Below are 20,758 nucleotides of genomic sequence, written 5' to 3'. Positions count from 1 at the left end.
AGACAGACTCAGTGTCACCTGAACCACATAGACATAACCAGTTCCTTAGCGGTAACCCCTTAAATCTGCCATCCAAAATGGCAGAAGGCAAGACATTAAACCGCGCCAGTGAAAAGGTTCTCCTCTGGTTTACAGTGGTCAAGTGGGTGAGGTATGCAGCTGGCTGCAGGGGTGTATCTAGGGTGGGGCAGGCAGGGCACATGCCCTGGGCGCCACTTGAAGGGGGTGCCATTTTTTGAAATTTAAAATTTTAAAAAATGGCCGCTGAAAACAAAATGGCCACTGCGCATGCTCAAATGGCCTCTGTGAGGTCCTAGGCCATGCCAGGACTCACAGAGGCCAATTGAGCATGCACAGTGGCCATTTTGTTTTCAGCGGCCATTTTTAAAAAAAAAATTTTTTTTTTAATGGCCACCGCACATGCTCAAATGGTTCCTGTGAAGCAATGGAGGCCAGCGGGGGGGGGGACCTTTATAGACCCTCCCACAGCCTTTAGAAAGCCCCCCGAAGGGGCTACAGATAATTTTTTTAAAAATAGAATATAAGTCACTGTACACATATTCAGTTTGGCACTATGTACAGAGAATCAGGGCTTGTGAATAATGAGCTGAAGCTTATGAGCTAGGATTGTATTCATTTGCTCTTACTTTGCGATAAATGAGTTAAATGTGATGTCTTATTTTGTGATAAATGAGTTAAATGTGATGTCTTAATAATATGGCTATTAATGGTGAGTTTGTCTTTGAATCAGTGTGAAATCCTTAGTATTAAGGCCCACTGGGAGTTTCTTGCTCTCTTTCTCTCATTTTAACTGTCTTCCTGAAATACTAGAATATATTCCAAGCAGTGACACAGTTTACTCTGCATATCCTTTAATTATTTTCAGAGTATCTGGGAAAAGTCAAATTCTCCATTTATTTTTAAAATTTATGTAATAGTGATGCTACAATGCATAGTAGAGAATTAGACAGGGACTTCTGTTTAGTTTTCCAAGTACACCTCCACATAGTATTTGGGTATTTCATGAGCCCCAGCCTACTGAAATGTGTAGTTTTCCAGCATTTTTTGGTCTGGCTACGTCCACTGCTAAATAGTTTTTTAAATATTAAAAGATAAATGAGCATGACTTGTATTTTTGAGCAGATATTATGGTAAAGTTATCTGAAAGATGGGTGTCAGATGTTTGGACGGGGGGGGCGCAATTTCAGTGCTTGCCCTAGGCACTATTTTTCTTAGATACGTCTCTGGCTGGCTGGGGGTAGTTTCAGAAACCACCTAAAGTACTGCTGGTGATAATGAGACTTAAATCCAATTGCTTCTCCATATCTGCCACACACTGTTTAATAATTTATTTGGCAGCATCATGACCCAAAGCCAATAAATATTGCGATGAGAAGCCATATCTGCCCAAATTGTCATAGAGGCTCTTGCACCAGGATGAGTGAAACTCATCTTTCAGAACCAAGGGGGCATGTCCCTGGGTGCAGGCATATAATTTAAGCCAGTAATTAAATGTACGAAGCCACGCCTGTGCCTCAACTCTGGTCAATCCTGTTTCTAAATGAAAGATAGCATCCGATACGCATCAGGGGACTTGGAAAATGGGATGAAGAAATCCAGATTGAACCACTTCTAAGGGCTTAAAATTACAGGTGGAACATTTAGTTCACATGTGACATGAGAAGACACTTCTGATACACATGGAGAGCCAAATGTCTGTGTGGGACCGGTGGGGAGCAGGGAGACAACAGGGAGAATGGTCCATTCTACAGTAACAAAGGGCATGTAAGTAGGAAGGAACCATTGGTGCCCACGAATGCATGCTCTTGGCACTTAGGAACATAGGAACATAGGAAACTGCCATATACTGAGTCAGACCATTGGTCTACCTAGCTTAGTATTGTCTTCACAGACTAGCAGCGGCTTCTCCAAGGTTGCAGGCAGGAATCTCTCTCAGCCCTATCTTGGAGAAGTCAGGGAGATAACTTGAAACCTAGATGCTCTTCCCAGAGTGGCTTCATCCCCTGAGGGGAATATCTTACATACAGTGCTCACACATCAAGTCTCCCATTCATATGCAACCAGGGCAGACCCTGCTTAGCTATGGGGACAAGTCATGCTTGCTACCACAAGACCAGCTCTCATCTCCTCTTCTGCCTCTTCCATGTCATCCAAACTCGGAAATGTTAGGTGGACAATGTTGGGTTCCTTCCACCACCTGGCATTTGGCCGACATCTAACCAGAAGCTGACATTGGGCTGAGAATGTCAGTTGGGAAAGGGAACTTGACACTGTCTGCACAACATGGCGGATTCAGACAATATGAAAAAGGCAGAAGTACTAGGACTGCACACTCACTGGGATCCAGCAGTTCCTTTAAACTTACTTTCCGCTGTTGCATCGGAACGTGCCACAAACGAGTTCTCTAGGTATCGGCACAATCCAAAATCCCCCTTTCTCCTTGGAGAGAGAAAAGTAGCTGTAGCGGCTGTATGGCAGCAACAGCACAAAGAGGTGATGGCCTCCCATCTTTGGACATTTCAATAAAACCTCACAAATGTTAAAAAATGATTTGCTTCTAAAAGTTTTGGTCCAGTTTTAGTCCACATACTGGAGTCTGGAAGCAAAAGATACTGGAGTTCAGAAGTATATTCTAAATACAAAGCAAAAGTAACTTTAAAACCCATAGGTACTTATCTTGACAAATTAGTCTTTTGCTGAACAGCTTATGTTTAGAAAATAAAAGATACAGTCACTTATTATTTTATGTTACCTGTTTAATGTACTCATATAAATGGTTATTTTCCCAGCTGGCAAGTTCTAGCAAAAAGACCATCAATTTTGCAAGGAAGCCTTCTCTGACAACAGATTATAAGCAATAAGCTATAGCCAAATATTAGCTCCTGGCAGAATAGACAAATTAGGGGAAGAGATATCTTTTATTGGTCTGACAATAAAGAGCCCAATAAGAGGTTACCAGACCGCTGATTTCTGCCTAGCAGATTATGATTTAATACTGACTTCCATGGCCTTCTATCTGGCTATCAGACTGAGCTTTGCTTTCACCTTTAAAGAGGAAAAGGGGAGATTGATTGCAATTTCTTTTTATGATTCTTGTCCCACCTTTTCATTCAGTTAGGGGCTGCCCCCCCCCTCACTGCTGTCTGTGTGATAGACCCCAGAGGTTTGTGCTGCAGATCTGCAAATTATAGTTGTGCAGAACAGATGCTGTTATTCAGTAAATGACAAACAGGACTGTAAAATATATAAATGATTTGGGGCAATATATTCTGACATTCTCCAAAGAGCGGGTATGTGAATCCTTGTGGAGATGAATGATTGGCCCATAGGTCCCAAGGATATCCTGCAATAGTCTTACCCACTACGTCTGTTTGCAGTTCTATGATGCTTTATCTTTCTGAGCCAGCTTTTCAAGTGATGGTTCCTGTATTTAGAGGGAGGAAAGTATTAACTGTTTCTGTTCAGCCCAGCATAGCCTGGACTGTTGGTAGTATCTCTTTGTGTGCTTAAAAAAAACCACCCATTTATTATTATTGTGAGCTCTTTGGGGATAGGGAATCATTTCCTCATGCCTTTTGCTATGTAACACAGCTTTGAGAACTTTTGTGTGAAAAGGGGTATGTGCTGTAAAGATTGTTAATAAGTAACAAAATCCCTCTGCTGTTTCCCCCCATGTGTTTCCAGTACCGTATTTTATGGACTATAAGACTCACTTTTTTCCTCGAAAAATATCCCCCAAAATTCAGGAGCGTCTTATATGTTTTAACAGTTTAATATGTTAAAACTCTGAAAAACTGGATTAAAATTAAGGTGCGTCTTATAGTCGGTAGCGTCTTATAGTCCGTAAAATACGGTATATATGCACTTCTAGTTCCTCTTGGAACTAGAAGCTGTTTGTAGGTGGGTTATTTTTAAAATAGCTACTGTGGAGTCCTATGGGCACTAAGCAAAAAACCTTTGCTTATGGAGTAAGTAAAAATAGAATAGGGTATTTGAGAAATAGGTGCCATCAGAGTCAGCATTCCTGGGCAGTGGCTAAGGACAGATCTCTCTCTCTCTCTCTCTCTCTCTCTCTCTCTCTCTCTCTCTCTCTCTCTCACACACACACACACACACACAAGTGTGCGGCAACTGTGAAAAAGCTAATTCCATGCTAGGAATCATTAGGAGGGGGATTGAAAATAAAAATGCTAATATTAGAATGCCCTTATACAAATCTATGGTGCGGCCACACCTGGAGTACTGCGTACAATTCTGGTCACCACATCTAAAAAGGGACATTGTAGAACTGGAAAAGGTACAGAAGAGGGCAATCAAAATGATCAGGGACCTGGAGCACCTTCCTTATGAGGCTAGGCTACAGCATCTGGGGCTCTTTACCTTGGAAAAGAGGCGACTAAAGGGAGACATGATCGAAGTGTATAAAATTATGCATGGAGTGGAGAGGGTAGGCAGAGAGAAATTTTTCTCCCTCTCTCACAACACTGGAACCAGGGGTCGTCCCATGAAACTGAAGGTTGGGAAATTTAGGACCGACAAGCAGAAGTACTTTTTCACACAGCGCATAATTAATCAATGGAATTCCTTGCCATGGGATGTGGTGATGGCCACCAGCTTGGGTGGCTTTAAAAGGGGGCTTAGACAGATCCGTGGAGGGCAGGTCTATCAATGGCTACTAGTCTGGTGTCTGTGGGCCACCTCCAGCCTCAGAGGCACAATGTCTCCCAATACTAGTTGCAGGGGAGCAACAGCAGGAGGAGAGGGGGCATGCACATACCTCTTGCCTGTGGGCTCCCCAGAGGCATCTGGTGGGCCAGTGTGTGAAATAGGATGCTGGACTAGATGGGCCTTGGGCATGATCCAGCAGGGCTGTTCTTATGTTCTTATGTGCCCATTGCCTTCATGTGGTGGTGGTGATGGTGGCAGTGGTGAGGTTAGAATGACACTATCCGGGCCCACCCAGATAGGAGGGGACTCATGGAAGGCAGTTTACTGGAAGCTCCCTGAGCCAGTAGAGATGTCACTGTGGGGTTGTTATTTAGAATATGTATATACTGCTTTTCAAGGGGGGGGGAATTACCAAAGCAATTTACATAGCAAAAAGGAGCAGAATGGAATAAGGATTATAGGAACATAGGCAGCTGCCATATACTGAGTCAGACCATTAGTCCATCTAGCTCAGTATTGTCTCTACACAGACTGGCAGTGGTTTCTCCAAGGTTGCAGTCAGGAATCTCTCTCAGCCCTATCTTGGAGATGCCAGGGAGGGAATTTGGAACCTTCTGTTCTTCCCAGAGCGGCTCCATCCTCTAAGGCAGGGCTGCTCAACTTCAGCCCTCCTGCAGATGTTGGCCTACAGTTCCCATAATCCCAGGCTATTGGCCACTGTGGCTGGGGATTATGGGAGTTGTAGTTCAAAAACAGCTGGGGGGCCTAAGTTGAGCAGGCCTGCTCTAAGGGGAATATCTTACAATGCTCACACATCAAGTCTCCCCTTCATATGCAACCTGGCCCAAAGGACAAGTCATGCTTGCTACCTCAAGACAGGCTATCCTCTTCTGAAGTAACCAAGGTTGTGTGCGGTCAAAAACATCCTGCTCCCTTCCTGACATACAGACAGAATCAAGGTGGTATTGGAACAAACAATGTGACCTAGAGCTACATGTAGCAAAGCCTGAGGTGGCCCCTCTTACCCTGGCCAGGCACCCTTAGGAAGGGACAATGTGCTTTGGAAAGAGAGAGGGAAGAGCTCAACCCTTCCCTGCTAGGCACATTTCCCCTGAACATTTTCCCCCATATGCTTTTATACCCATGAGATTCTAGACCTGTGCTTGCAGGGTAAACAAAAATCTTAGAGCAGTGGGAGAGCTAAAATCAGCTCTGGGGGATGCCAGGGGAAAGTGAGAGGCAGGTGAAGGGTTAAACCATAGCTGCCAGTTCCAGTATGTTGGCAGGTATGGTTAAACTCTCCCTTCCCTCATAAATAGCCTTTATCTAACACAAGCTGCTCTTGATGTAAGTACTTTGGCAGGGAGAAGCAGCCATTTGGACTTCTGTGGGGTATATGGGCTCTCTAAATGTTATAGAGCAGTGGCAAAGGAATAAGGAATCTTTCACCTTTGCCCTATGCCATTTGCTTAATCTAAATCACCCACATACCTGAAGCTCCTATTAACCCCTTTGGAGTGTGTATGGAATACAGATTGTTTTCCCATTTACAGCAAGCATGGGCAACTTCTGTTCTGTAGTCTTACGGCATATGATTATCTACATCATAGACTTAAACTGTCATTTCCTCTTCTCAGGTAGAGTTGCCATGCCCGCCCCCCAAAGATCCGGATTTCGCCGGGATTTCAGGCCTATCACCCAGATTGCTTCACTCACCCCAGGGGCATACCAAAGTTGGAGTAGGCCCAGAAACAAGATTTTAAAATGGGCCCCTCACTGCCTTCCTCTCCTTCTCCTGGCCCGATGTCTCTGCTAACTATCCCAAATAGTTACAAGGTGTAAATTTCATTATTTATTTATTTATTTATTACATTTATATCCCGCTCTTCCTCCAAGGAGCCCAGAGCGGTGTACTACATACTTGAGGTTTTTTTTCACAACAACCCTGTGAAGTAGGTTAGGCTGAGAGAGAAGTGACTGGCCCAGAGTCACCCAGCTAGTTTCATGGCTGAATGGGGATTTGAACTCGGGTCTCCCCGGTCCTAGTCCAGCACTCTAGCCACTACACCACGCTGGCTCTCCAACAGCAGAACAGCGGAACAGCAGCTCTGAACATACACAGAATGCATTTCCTTTACCAGCTAGGCCCCAGACATCTGGAATTGTAGAGCAGGCTTGTGCTCCACTACCTTAAACACACACACACACAAGCACTTTTCCTCCTAGCCTTCAAATCCATGTTTGATTAATGGGAAAACTAAGCACTACTCTCAGAAAGTTGCATGTGTTTGCATATCCATCACAACTCCTTGATAATTAATGTGCCCCCCATGCACATAAAAGCTTTATGGAAAGGAAGATAAACCCCTAACTCTGACCCTCATAGGGCTGTTTCCTGCTGAACCCCAGTTTACATGGAGGGAAAATTCTCACATGGTGGTGGTGGTGGGGACTCTCTCTACATGCTCAGACATGTCTGCTGCTGCAATAGCATCACCTTGACCATCACCCTCCACTCTTGCACTGGGAAGGCTCCTTGCAAGAAAGCCAGGCTGTTTTTAAACTGCTGCGTCTGATCTGTCTCTGCTCCAGATGCCCAACTTAGACACATCACGCCAGCCAAAGCTTTTACCATTAGATGGCCAGTGAGATCCAGTCTCTCCAAGCACAAACCAAGGCGAGCAGGAGCCCTTCGGAGTTCTCTGCATCAATTTTCCCTGCTGACACACCTCTCTCCCCGCCCCCCTGCCCCCCCCCCTCACACACACACACACACGTTTTCTTTAACACACACACATACACGGCAGACTCCAGAGGCATGCTCCAGCCAGGTTTGCTGGCAGAGCTGCTTCAGTGTACTCCGGTTAATTAAAAATCCCTGCTTGGCACACAGAAATCCCAGGGATCAGTAGCGAAATTATGTTGACAAGGGACACACACACACACACACACACACACACACACACAGAGCTATTGTGCTCTGCTCCTCCTCACACAAACAATTGCACCCACTCACAAAGGATTCCCTTTCCCTTTTCAAACAAGCCAGTCCTTACTGCATTTCCCAAACCCAGCGGCCACCCCCAAGTTGGACCACAAAGGTCACTTTAGACAGGAGTGGATGTGGCAAGCCCTCTTTCAAAGCCGCCACCATCCCCCTGCTCCACACCGATGAGGAGAGCCACCAGACCTCCGCCACCCCTGGCCCATTTCTGTCCACCTGGTGTCTTGGGAGGACGCAGGACACACACAGCCTTCTGCAGGCTCTTGACTGAAGAAACCGTTCTCGTTGGCACTGCTGGAGACCCACCACCACCACCTGTGGTGGAGGCGGCAGCAGCCCAGCACTGGTGGCTTCTTTACCACTGGCACCGTCACTCAAGTGTGCCGTTCCCCGAGAGGGCGACCCTGCTCTGCCACCCATCCGTCTCCTTCCTTGCAAGAGCGGAGCGCCCCGTGCCATACTCCCCGCCGGGGCAGTCCTCTTTGCAGCAAGAAACTGGAGAGTGCAAGCAGGGCTCATCTCTCATGCTCCATGGTCCTGAAGGCCGGCAGGATGTGACAGAGGCGAGAGGAGAGGCCAACTGAAAGGGAGGGAAGTGGGAAATGCTTCTTCTGCTTTTTGCTGTTAGAAGAACCTGCAGGTAGGGATGTGTGAACTGGTTTGGGGTTCAGGGGTTTGGGTCAGAACCCCCCACACCAGTTCTCAATTGCCGGTTGCCCCTTCGGGGGCCTTCCTAAAGGCCATGGGGGAGGTGTCTGCAAAGGTTCCCCCTCCCCCCACTGGCCTCTTAAATCATTGCCACGGCCCATTTTAATAACCCTTTGTGGCCTCCATATTTTTGCCACCAGAAAAAAATGGCCACTGCACATGTACAAATGGTCCTTGTGAGGCCCTAGGCCATGCCAGGCCTCGCAGAGGCCATTTGAGCATGCGTGGCAGCCTCCAAAATGGCCACCATGCCAGTATACGGAGGCCCAAGCGGACCATAAAGGATTATTAAAATGGGCCACAGTGGTGATTTAAGAGGCCGGAGGGGGAAGGGGAACCTTTGCGGACCCCCCACGGCCTTTAGGAAGCCCCCGGAGGGGCAACAGGTAAATTTTTAAAAATTTAAAATTGTGAACCCCCCGGACCAGACCAAACCAGGGGAGGGGGGTGCCAGACCAAACTGGCCTGGTCAGGTTCAGGTGCAGTTTGCACCCGAACCAAACTGGGCCAACCGGTTCCGTGTACACCACTACCTGCGAGGCGGAGTGGAAAGCAGGGGCGGGGCACGGGATGGCTGCTAACTTTTTATTCTAGCCTTCTGACCTGGAGAATTAGGAGTTGTAGTCTAGAAACTTCCTGTGCGCCTCCCTACTGCTCAGTCAGGGAGTGTTAGGCAGGCAGGTGGCTGCTGACCCACCCGCCCAGACCAGGAGAGAGAGGGATACAAGCGCCCCTCCTCAGGTCTTGCCTGAAGGCAAGGGAAAGGGCCCCTGCCATCCTCACACCGAGGCTGCCAGCCATCTCTGGGGGGCCCTTTGAGGCAGCGGGCCGGGAGACGACTGTCTCCCCTTGCCTAATGGATGGTACACCCCTTCCCAGATTCACCCAGTTTTCAGCTTTCATTTTAAAAAGAAAAAAGCAAAAAGCTAAGCTCTAGCCCTTGTAGAAGCAGAGTTATGGAGCAAAACATGCAGTCACTATTCTGCTCAAAAATTATTTTCAAGCCAATTGACATAATATGCAAATTAGGCACCCAGATTTGAAAACCCAGAATATGGCAACCCTATTCTCAGGGAATCTAGGGAATTGTGCTTCTATGATGGGGCTCGGGACCACTAACAGAAAAATTTCAGCCTGCTCACTAACATACAATTCCAGGATTCTTTTAGGAAAGCCAACATGATATGAAACTTATATATATGATAGTGTTTATATATTATATTCATATGGCTTAGTGACTGTGAAACAGTTTGTGCTCCAAGCACAATTAATGCAGATACCACAGATTTGCGGGCAACTCCTTCCAGCTAATAGGGCTCAGGGGTTGTGAGTAAGCCCACACGGGTCAAATTCAGATGATTTGGAGGTGAAAAACTACAAGCATAGCCCCTGAGCATATGCTGGTTGGAAATATGGCCCTCCAACATGTCTGATAGCCTTAGTGTAAAGAAAATGGGGGCTTCTACCATAATCAGAGAAAGAGCCGGTGTTTGTGGTGGATACGTAAAGCTAATCTGCGATCATATATAAATTCTGAACGTTCACATTGAATATTTAAATTTTCAAAAAGTAGATTTTTAAAATGTATAAACCACTAATTTTAAGCTTGAGAAATCTTTCAAAATTAGAAAACATCTAGTTAATAGATGCCTCGATTGTGACTAAGTACGTCTGCTTCAACAGTTTTTCTAAGATGCTTCAAGACTTATTGTAGTCTTCAATATGTAAAAGATTTTCATGTGACCATGCACAATAAACCACAATATATATGGAACGATAATATAGATCCTTCTGATTTCTGTGTTTATGAGCCATATAAAGTTACAGAGGAATGGCCCCTAAATAAATGTTCTCTAAAAATGTTTGTGGGTAAGAGGAGCAATATGGAGAATATACATAAATGAAAATGTTGCTTATTCAGAGCACAGGGAAATAACCAGAGAGTTGGTAAAACCTCCTGAGGCTAATAAATTGCTCTCTTTCAGTGATGTGACACCAAATGAGCATCTTTTGCACTGCAGTATCCAATCACAGGTTTTTTGCTTCTCCAAAAGAAGCTAAGCAATTAGGCTGTTACTGTTTAACAGAGAGACAGGAGTCACATTATGAGGTTTAGGTAGTAATTGTAGAAGTCTCTGATGGGTTTTCTTAGTGATGTTAATACACATAGGAGATTTACCTTGAAGCATGAGGATAAAACCTGCAAATTGAAGGGTATTAAAAAATAGGGTTTTAAAAATGTTTTCTGGGAAAAGGAAATGTGGAATGTTACAAAAACAGAGAGAGACCCAAAGGAATTGCATATTTTGAAAAAGAAGCATCATCAATCAATCAATTCAATTCCTTTATTATGATTACAGACTAGCACAAAAAGAAGCATCATGTCTGAGAAATATAGTCACATATGCATTTTAATACTAGGAAGGATATGAAGAGAAAAAGCTTTAAGTAATGGGGAGGTGAAGGAGAATGGGGATTGCATTATTCCATATATATACATATCTCTCATATATACAATATGTAATCATTTTATCGCATTATATTAATAATCCCATCTCATAAGGGGCTTCTAATCAAAATTTTGGTTCAAGTCTGTTGTTATTGCTGACAAGCTGTTTTGCTTTGCTGGCTTTTTGCAAAGAACAAAGAAGTTAACTTAGCTATAGAATCAGATACACAAATTTTGGCAGGTATAGGTCATTTAAGCAAATCAGGCACCATAGACAACTGATGTTCTAATGGGAAAAACTGCAAGAACACAGATGGCTGAGTGTTGCCTAAGAGTTGGCTAAGACTATGGCCATTCGGCCACAGTCAACTGACATTGAGATCATTTAATCCTAATATGTTTCTGCAGACGATACAATGGGTCAGCGATTCATAATTTCTGAAAACCTATGGGGCATCTATCTATCTATCTATCTATCTATCTATCTATCTATCTATCTATTCATGTTCTTTGTCCAGATCACGTACACCAGCAGAAACTCTTTTTTGGAACAGCAGTATAGAAATCTAATAAATAAATAAAATAAATAATAAATAATGTGTGGGTGGTATGCATTGTGAAACTGAAGAGCTGGCTAAGACTATGGCCATTCGGCCACAGTCAACTGACAGTGAGATCATTTAATCCTAATATGTTTCTGCAGATGATACAGTGGGTCAGCGATTCATAATTTCTGAAAACCTATGGGGCATATATCTATCTATCTATTCATGTTCTTTGTCCAGATCATGTACACCAGCAGAAACTCTTTTTTGGAAGGGCAGTATAGAAATCTAATAAATAAATAAAAATAATAATAAATAATGTGTGGGTGGTATGCATTGTGAAACTGAATCAAGATATTAACATAAGTAGAAGTTGTTTAAGACAAGTTTGGGATTCAGCTAAAATTAATTGTTATAAGTTTGTTCTTCTGGAGGTTGTGGAAGCTTCATATTTTCTTTGGACATCATTAGACGCCTTAGCTCTTGAAGTAGAACTTTAATGCTATAAATATTCTGCCATTTTGCTAACACTGGTATGCTGCGAGCAGCCACCTTTCCATTGGAATTATTTATTCCATTCATATTAATTTTAGTTACAAATCTAACTGTTGGAGGTGCTTCAGGATATTTAGGCTCACACTCTACTTTCAAGCTGTATATTCTGTTTTCATAATTTGTCCTTAGTGGCCCAATAATCATGCCCATCCACCTTGTAAGCGTCATGTCCTTCACGTCCAACAGATAGGATGTAGAAGACTTGCTGCCAGGCAATAGCACATGTTGGTAGCTTCCATGTAACATTCAACCTGTATGTCTGTAAATAAACCAATTTGCTGGTCGAATGACCGTAACAATAAAGATTTGATGATTTGTAAATAAACCAAGAATTACAAAGGCACCGTAAATCTCCACTGATCTGTCCTTTAAAGAAAGCCAAAGCCCAGATAGTATTGCTCTGGAAACCTCTCACTACTCAAGGAAGTAGGGAGAACATAACAATACATTTAAGAACTAATAAAAACAGCTTGCATGCTGCAATCATAGCTACATTCCTACCCATTACTGGAAATCTCTCTTTCTGCAAAGGGAGGGTTATTAAAGTGTGTTTATGGAGAAATATCGGGAGATGGCAATGGGAAACCCCTCCTGTATTCTACCAAAGAAGACCACATGGCTATGTGGTTGCCAGGGCGCTTTCCAGACTAGCTGCTGGAACAGCAGCAAAATGCCTCTGTTTGGGCAAGTCGCATTCGGGACATAAACAGCAGGGGGAGCAGTCTTGCAGCAACTAACAACCCCCCAAAACAGCAACTTTTTCACACCGGATGTATGATGGCCTTGCTCTGCATTTGCAGCTATTAAATTCGCAACAAGGCATTGGAAATGTGAATGGCACCCCGCTGTCCCCGTAGGGACTGTGGTGTCACGACACAAGAAGTGTGGAAGCACACTTCTGAGATACGTCCTGACCAGGAGCGGAGCTATAATTGGGCGAACGGGTTCAAAGAACCCGGGCTGTGCCCAATCAGGAACCGCCATTCACAGCCCTGACACGCCCCCCGCGTCTGACCTCAGACGCATGGGCAGTAGTTTTGCTCCCGAGAGGGGGCCCTGCAGGGAAGAGCCGCTCCTGGGCTGCGCTGCGAACGCAGCACCAGCCTTTGTCTAACTGCCGAAGGGGCCGCGCGGCCCCTTCGGCAGTTAAGCTGCTTCTCCCAAACGGAGCCTCAAGGCTCCATTCAGGAGCCAGACCACGCCCCCCGCGTCTGACGTCAGACGCAGGGGCATGGCTATCCCCTGCGTCTGACGTCAGATGCAGGGGTCGGGGCTATCGGGGCGCCCGCCGCGGCTGCACACGGGCCACCGGCGGGCTAGCTATGCCCCTGGTCCTGACCCCGTTGTAGGGTCTAATCTGGAAAGCGCCCAGGAGTCAACACCGACACGATGGCACAACTTTTTACTTTATCACCCCATATATAAGGAGGTTTCTTTTAGCACAAGGAATCAGAGTGCAGAGCTGGAGTTCAGTGAGATAAGGAATCAGAGTGTGGGACAAGTAGCACAGTCAAGAAGTTGCAAGTTGAAGATCTGCAGAGGAGTTCAGGAGGATACCAGAAAGAATGCAGAGCTGAAAAATCCAAGTAAAGGAGTAAAGTTTACTTTACTCGAGAGGCTCGAGGCTGAGGATGTAAGAAGAACTGGAAACCACTTACAGAGAGTGGAAACTCTCTGAAAAGGCTGAAATCACAGAAGAACCAGTCTGAGTTGAACCCCAGCACTGTAAATGCAACCAGGACTTGAGACTGTACCAGGAGCAGGATGGATTGCTACAAAGGCTGAGGTAACTGAAGAGGACTCTGAGTTAGGGACCAGTTTAGATAGATCAGTGTTTTTCCAACTATTCCTGCCCCTGCCCCATGTGCTTGTGTTGTAACTGTTTTGTTTTTTAAGTTTATGCTTAAAAAGGAGAAGAGAGCTGGTCTTGTGGTAGCAAGCAAGACTTGTCCCTTAGCTGAGCAGGGTCCACCCTGGTTGCATTTGAATGGGAGACTACATGTGAGTACTGTAAAATATGGATGGAACTCTGGCATCTCCAAGATAGGGCTGAGAGAGGTTCGTGCCTGCAACCTTGGAGAAGCCGCTACCAGTCTGTGAAGACAATACTGAGCTAGATAAACCAGTGGTCTGACTTGGTATATGGCAGCTTCCTATATTCCTATGCTGTACAAAGAAACCAAAACTAATGTTTTAAATTGCTTTTCTAAAGTAAACTTTCTTGTTGCATTTAAAGATTAGAAGCTGTTGTTTGATTCTCTTCACCCCACACTTATAAGATTTTCCTTTCTACTGAGGTCTCTGGCAAGGTATTTTTGCAAAGGTTGAAGGGCTGGGTTTTAGTAGACCCAGCCATAGAAAAGAAAAGTCTACTTGGTGGCAGCAGTAAATAGAAATCGTGGGGCTGGTGAGATAAGTAATTCCACCACATGTGGTGTCACAAAGGTGGGATCAATAAGCTATTCCTCCACAATGTGCATATGCAAGTGTACCACACAAATATGGAATTTGTAAGTAAATAAATAAAATGGCACCCTGTCCCCAAAGGGTTTACAATCTCAAAAAGCAACATAAGATAGACTCAGCCACTGGGGGGATGTTGTGCTGAGGATGGATAGGGGATGGGCCAGTTACTCTCCCCATGATAAAAAGAATCACCACTTTTAAAAGTGGTTTTTTAAAACTGTTGCTCAGTTAACATTCAAAACACCTGAATTAACTATTAGTAATAGAAATATTTTCTTGGTGCACTAATTAAAAAACACATCTCTTAAACACAACAAAATAGCTCTGGGCATTGCAACCACAGCAAAAAAACTGAAAAATCGCCACATGAACTTGCACAAGAAATCAACTTTTCCCCTCCTTCCTTTCAGAAAAAAAACGACTAATATGGAACGAAGACACTTTAGCGCTTGCACAAAAACAGCGAATGGGGGCATGCGCAGAGGACCTCTTCTCAGCCATCCCATATTCTTCTACATTCTCTTTCGCCCGCCCTATGATAGAAAACTCTATAGATACGTGCGGAGGATTCTGCGCATGTGCAATGCTTAGTTCCCCTTGTTCCTCGTAACTACACCTCCGGTAGCGACGGTTTCTGCTGCCTCAACCACCCCTTCCCTTTAGAGTTTTCTGACACGCTAACTTTATTCTCCCATACCATATCGGATTTCACTAGATGGGTTTTGGGCAGAAAACGAAAAGGAGCTTCATTTGACCATACTGAGCATGCGCCAATGCTTAAGAGCATGCTCAGATGCATCGTTGAGGAGTAGGAAAGAACGTCGCTATACCGGCTCCCTTGTGACGCCCTTACACGCTATTGACCGTGATGAGGTATACAGTCAGGCCACGCCCACCGATATAAACGCCTACGCGGGCCGCTGGACGCCATTGTGCTCCGGAGCAGGCCGCAGCCGCTTGAAGTGTTGGTGTGTCCTGCAGCTGTCCTCGGTTCTAAGATCTTTCCCTCCCCCCCCCTCTTCCTCTCTCCTTTTCTAGGTCGCAGAGATGCCGCGCGTCTATATTGGCCGCTTAAGCTACCATGTGCGGGAAAAGGAGATCATGCGCTTCTTTAGCGGCTACGGCCGCTTGCTGGAGGTCGACTTAAAAAATGGGTGAGGAGAAAGGGGAGAATAGAAGTAAAGGGGAGGGTAGAGTTTCGCTCGCGTTACTTCGCGGCGGGAAGGTGGGAGCGGTGCCGGCAGGGCGCGTGGCGTGGAGGGGCGCCGCCGGGCTTCGAGCGGCCTGTCAGAGCCTCCCTCGCGCCGCGTGGCGTTGTATTCAAAATGGCGGCCGCGCTGGCTCCTATTGTGCCCCGCTGCCGAGAGAGGGATGGAGACCGGAGAAGGCAAAGGCGGGCTTCACGACCCACCCACCCCCAAAATGGCTCTCCTTCCCTGAGCGAAAGTGGTGACTCTAAGTCCCTCGAGATAAGCGGCTGTGTGAATTGGGAAGGTTTAGGACATGGATAGGCAGCAATCAGCTCTCCCAATGTTGCTGAACTACAACTCCCATCGCCCCCGGACGCAGTTCCTTACAGCGAGGCATGATGGGAGTTGTAGTTCCCATCATGCCCTCGGGCCTCTGGAGAGCTGCACGTTGCCCAGCGCCCCCACCCACCCCGTGTGAGAAGCTGACCCGCGAGATCCGTGACCCGGGTTCGGCGCGCGTGTGAATGTCTGTGGGACGGCTTTAATCGTGGCCCGAGTTAACCTTCGCTTCGCCTACCCCAAACTCCCGCCCTCCCCCTTTCTAGGTATGGGTTTGTGGAGTTCGAGGACTCGCGAGATGCCGAGGATGCCGTTTACGAGCTGAACGGCAAGGACCTGTGCGGGGAGCGGGTGATGGTGGAGCACGCCCGCGGCCCCCGCCGGGACAGGGACGGCTACAGCTTCAGCAGCCGCAGTGAGTGTGGCTCCGCCGCGGCCTGCGGGAGGCGCGCGGGGCAGTTGCGCAGAAGCCGCGAGGGAGGGGGCGGGGGGGGAGAAGAAGGGAAGGGCGGGCGGGCAGTAGTGGGGAAGAGCATGGATTAATGGCCCTGGCCCTGGGAGGCGGGGAGGGAAGTGTAAGGCGTGAAGGCACCGGTCCCTTAACTCCACTGGGATAGGAGGGGGTTGATAGGCTGTTGGGATGGGGGGTGTTAAGTGGTTGGGAAGGGGTACCTGGAAGGGGTGTAAATGCCCTTTTCAGACCTGTATGTGAGAAAGTTTACTTGTCGGTTGGGTATCCCCAACTGAATAGCACTCAAAAGTGCAAAGTCTCACTTCTGAGACTGGGGGTGGGATGGGTGGAACAGGGGTGGAGAATTGGGAACAGTATGATGGTGGGGGGTGTTGTTTTAAGATCTCACTGCTCTTAATTGGAATGTATCTAGTCTAGCATGATTTATTACCAAAAACAACCAAGTGGGGAAAAGATTTGTGCTGTAAAGCTGCTAATTAAAGCCCACACATGCAGCTGTTTTTAAATGAGCCTTATTTTAGCTTCAAGTTCTTGCTTCAAGTTCTCAGGCATGAATATCTGCTGAGAGTTTTGAAAGGGGTGGTGGGTAACCCTAAGAGGCTGAATTTTTTGTATGGTAAATTAATAGATGATGATGATGCAAAGCCCATTTTGTGTTTTTTTTCGGGTAAGGGTTTGGGATGCATCAAACAGTTGAGCTTTATATCATGATTAAGAGCAGTAAGGTAGATTGTTCTAATGGCTTGTTACTGGTGGGGGGTGGAGTTTCTTGCAAATTTGTATGTTTGTTTTTAAAAATTGTTGCATGTTCAATTCAAACTTTTTAACAAGTCCTTGATGTTTCAATTTAAAAGTGACCAGTGGGGCTGAGGCTGTGTCCACTGAGGCTAAGATGACTGCCTTTCCTGATTGGCCATGGCTTTTCCATACATTGTGTGACCCTTGCCCTATGACCCTTTGGCTGACCTTACCGGAAGCCATGACGACAGCAGCCTTTTGCCATTAGACGCAGGGTGATGGTGAGGATTCCAAGGGTTAGACAAAACTGGTTAAACTGAACTAGGTGACTGTTACCTTGCGTGTGTTGTGGCCAAACACAAATACCTCATACTGTGATGTAAGTACTTAGTGTAAACTAGTTAACGTTTTTGTAAAATGTAGAAATGCATGTAATCAGTTAAGTTTTATATTTTACAATGTTCTGTAAAATAAAACTTAGCAAGGTAAATTTAATAAAGGAGCAGTCACTCTCTAACAGAGTCTAGGAGCAGTCTTGTAGGATTTTAGTCTTTGATTTGCCCTTAATATATAGAATATGGCGAATTGAAAATTTTGTTGCAGGATTAGAAAGATAAAGTCCTCCTACTGTAAATACAATTGTGTTTAAACTAACTTTTATTTAGTTTTGTAGGAGGTCATCTAACTTTGTGTCTTTGTGTAATAAAGGTGGAGGATATAGCAGTCGGAGAACATCAGGAAGAGATAAATATGGACCCCCTGTTCGTACAGAATACAGATTAATTGTTGAAAACCTTTCCAGTCGTTGTAGTTGGCAAGATTTGAAAGTAGGTTGATATATCTTTTTAAAAACAAATTGAACATGTCACTTTTGTACTTATGGTTTGAAGAAGACTACTTAACACGTAGATTCATCATTGAATTTGCTTGTAATTGCTGAAAGTTGTCTTAAACTGATTAGTATTGTACTTGTATTTGCAAAATGAGGATAATTGTTCATTTGCGCTTTAAGGATTTCATGAGGCAAGCTGGTGAGGTAACCTATGCGGATGCTCACAAAGAACGCACAAATGAAGGCGTAATTGAATTCCGTTCTTACTCTGACATGAAGCGTGCTCTGGACAAATTGGATGGTACAGAGATAAATGGAAGAAAGATCAGGCTGGTTGAAGACAAACCACGCTCAAGCCATAGGCGATCTTATTCTGGCAGTAGATCAAGGTATTTTTATCTTCACTTAGAGCTGCTGCTGACAGGTTTTTGAAATATTTCTTTTTTTCTGTGTATAAATGTCTGAACTAGGAATAGAAGGAATGTTGCAGTGGCTATTTACATGGCTGGGGGAAAGTGCATCTTACATGATTCCTGCTGCAAACAGCTGGTACATCTTGATACACATGGCTGTTGCACTGCTCGCAAAAAGAGTCCACCTACCTGACTAACACATGTGATGGCTTATAAGTATTTTTGTATATCTCTGGAGGAACATAACCAAATTCAAATCATGTCTAATAGAAATTAGTTGTGACTAACTCAAGTCCTATTAACTTGCTTCATTGATTTCAGAGGTGCTTAGTGAAGACAGCTTTTTTTATTCAACCCATCCAAACCTACAAGGTTTGGTCTGGAGCATTTATCAATGATGTAACACGTCAGGGTGTGTCAAAAGTAGACTGATGAGGTTATTCTCTCATTTTTGCTACATCCTGTGGTAAAAACAGTCCATGTAGTGCTGTCTTTAAAAAGAAGGAAGATTAAATGTATGGTGCAAAAAAGTCCTTAAATTGAAATATGCTTGGTTTTTCGTAGGTCACGTTCTAGAAGGAGGTCACGTAGTAGAAGTCGTAGGAGCAGCCGCAGTAGATCCCGTAGTGCTTCAAAAAGTCAATCACGGTGAGAACTTTGGTTTATTAAATACATATTAGGTACTGGGCAAAACATATTCTTTCTAGCCAAAAAGCTTACAATATGAATAAGTATTTAAGTGGCTTCTAAACTAGTAGATTTCTGATGATTTTGAGTGTGTACTTCAAATAATAGATTTCTGTTCTTTGGAAAGCTCTAAATCTAGGTCTCGAAGCAAAGATCGTTCACGTTCCAGATCTAAAAATAGAAAGTCTAGATCAAAGAGCAAGTCTAAGCTGAAATTTGACCGAGGTTCACGATCCCGCAGCAGATCCAAAGAGAAGTCTGAGAAGTCACGCAGTAGATCCAGGTCTTTGTCTCGCTCACCCAAAGAAAATGGCAAAGGAGAAGCAAAGTCTAAATCCAGGTCAAGGAGCAGATCACGTTCTAATTCACCTTCACAGCACCAACCAGCAAAGGCTCGATCAGAGTCTCCAACCAAGAGAGATGCATCACGGTCCCGTTCAAAATCCCGATCTCATTCAAAATCCCGTTCACGTTCAAGATCCAGTTCACAAGATTAAGACTAGAACTCTTCCTTTTCATATGATTATGGAACACTTATATACCAGACCAGAAGTCCTTTTTTATGTTAGTACTGGAGAAGTTGGTCTGCTTGCTTGCAGAGGGAAAAATGACTTGAAAAACAAGTAATGAGGCAAAGGTTTGAATTATCTGAAACATTCTAAAGATGAGCTTATAGAAGAGTGACAAAGAGCAGGAAAAGATTCTCTTTTTGTAGGAATTAGGGTAAATCTTGATTTTTTTTGGTAGTGTCCCAGCAGAAGTATATGCTGTGAAGTGGAAAATGGGTTTTATATAAACATTTTGATTGCAGAGGACTTTTGGAAAAGGTAATTCTTCCTTAATTTTTCATTAAAGATTATGGAAATTAGTCTAATTGGGGTATGGCTTATGTCTAAAAGTGCACGAGAACCTTACTGAACAGGTCAGAGGTGCTTGTTAAAGCTAAGTAAAATTTGGGCCAGCATTGATTTTGAATTGAAACACTTCACTTGTGATGTACTTTAACTTGACAAAAGTAACCTCTCAGCTGCTTTCTCACTGCCTTGAGACATTAGTCAAAAATGGTCGCTTCTAGCTTTGCATGATGCAGTTTTGCCTAATGAGAACAATGCTAAAGCTTAAATATGAAGTGATGAATTGTTTGAACAAAACTCTAGGCGCCACATTGATTCCTGGTTCCCACATTCTTGGTTATCCTTTTAGTGACACATTGACTATCTTAAATCAATAGATGAACTTACTTGTCCTGTGGGAATGTCCTGGAGCTACAGATCTAGTCTTAATGGCTTCTCTAAAGCTAGAGTTGCCACTTCAATTCATGCGACAGCATAGAATCCAATCCCAACATATTTTATTGTATGTAACAAATAAATTGATTTAGCTACAATAGCAAAACATTAGAGCAGCGTTGTAATCCTTATACCATGTATAGTTTGACTTACAGGAAATTAAATCAGTGACTCAAATGTTTGCATAGTGGTATACCTTTTGTTTTCTAGATTCTGTAGTAGACCAGATTGACCTTAGCTTTAGTACTCAAGTAAAAGCAATGTCCTAAACAATTTTGGTCTATTATGCATGGCATTGATAACATGAGTTTTAGTAGTGATATTTGAAATGGAAATACTGTCTTAATGATGCTTTCTTCTTTTTTTCTTTTTTGGAAATACA

General features: G+C 44.5%; 2 protein-coding genes across 2 annotated transcripts; one reads left to right on the top strand and one right to left on the bottom strand.

Annotated features, from left to right (window-relative positions):
• Positions 1-11,382: 11,382 nt before the first annotated feature.
• LOC128323723 (ubiquitin-conjugating enzyme E2 variant 2-like) lies at positions 11,383-12,181 on the bottom strand. Its single transcript, XM_053247382.1, has one exon. It carries the CDS (start codon positions 12,116-12,118, stop codon positions 11,801-11,803), a length of 318 nt encoding a protein of 105 aa, XP_053103357.1. The 5' UTR covers positions 12,119-12,181; the 3' UTR covers positions 11,383-11,800.
• A 3,089-nt stretch (positions 12,182-15,270) lies between these two features.
• Positions 15,271-20,557, top strand: SRSF6 (serine and arginine rich splicing factor 6). Its single transcript, XM_053247381.1, has 7 exons — positions 15,271-15,289; positions 15,455-15,570; positions 16,212-16,360; positions 17,864-17,982; positions 18,168-18,376; positions 18,965-19,048; positions 19,215-20,557. Exons 2-7 carry the CDS (start codon positions 15,464-15,466, stop codon positions 19,582-19,584), a joined length of 1,038 nt encoding a protein of 345 aa, XP_053103356.1. The 5' UTR covers positions 15,271-15,289; positions 15,455-15,463; the 3' UTR covers positions 19,585-20,557.
• The last annotated feature ends 201 nt before the right edge of the window (positions 20,558-20,758 follow it).

Source organism: Hemicordylus capensis, chromosome 4 (assembly GCF_027244095.1).
Source record: "Hemicordylus capensis ecotype Gifberg chromosome 4, rHemCap1.1.pri, whole genome shotgun sequence".
NCBI classification, from domain to species: domain Eukaryota; kingdom Metazoa; phylum Chordata; class Lepidosauria; order Squamata; family Cordylidae; genus Hemicordylus; species Hemicordylus capensis.
This window is presented reverse-complemented; position numbering and strand designations above follow the sequence as displayed.

Bases quoted from the DNA above. Each gene is read 5' to 3' on its own strand.
- LOC128323723 (XM_053247382.1), bottom strand. From the start codon at position 12,118: ATGACGCTTACAAGGTGGATGGGCATGATTATTGGGCCACTAAGGACA.
- SRSF6 (XM_053247381.1), top strand. From the start codon at position 15,464: ATGCCGCGCGTCTATATTGGCCGCTTAAGCTACCATGTGCGGGAAAAG. The intron at 17,983-18,167 runs GTAGGTTGATAT...TTGCGCTTTAAG, and splicing joins GTAGTTGGCAAGATTTGAAA to GATTTCATGAGGCAAGCTGG. The intron at 18,377-18,964 runs GTATTTTTATCT...GGTTTTTCGTAG, and splicing joins TATTCTGGCAGTAGATCAAG to GTCACGTTCTAGAAGGAGGT.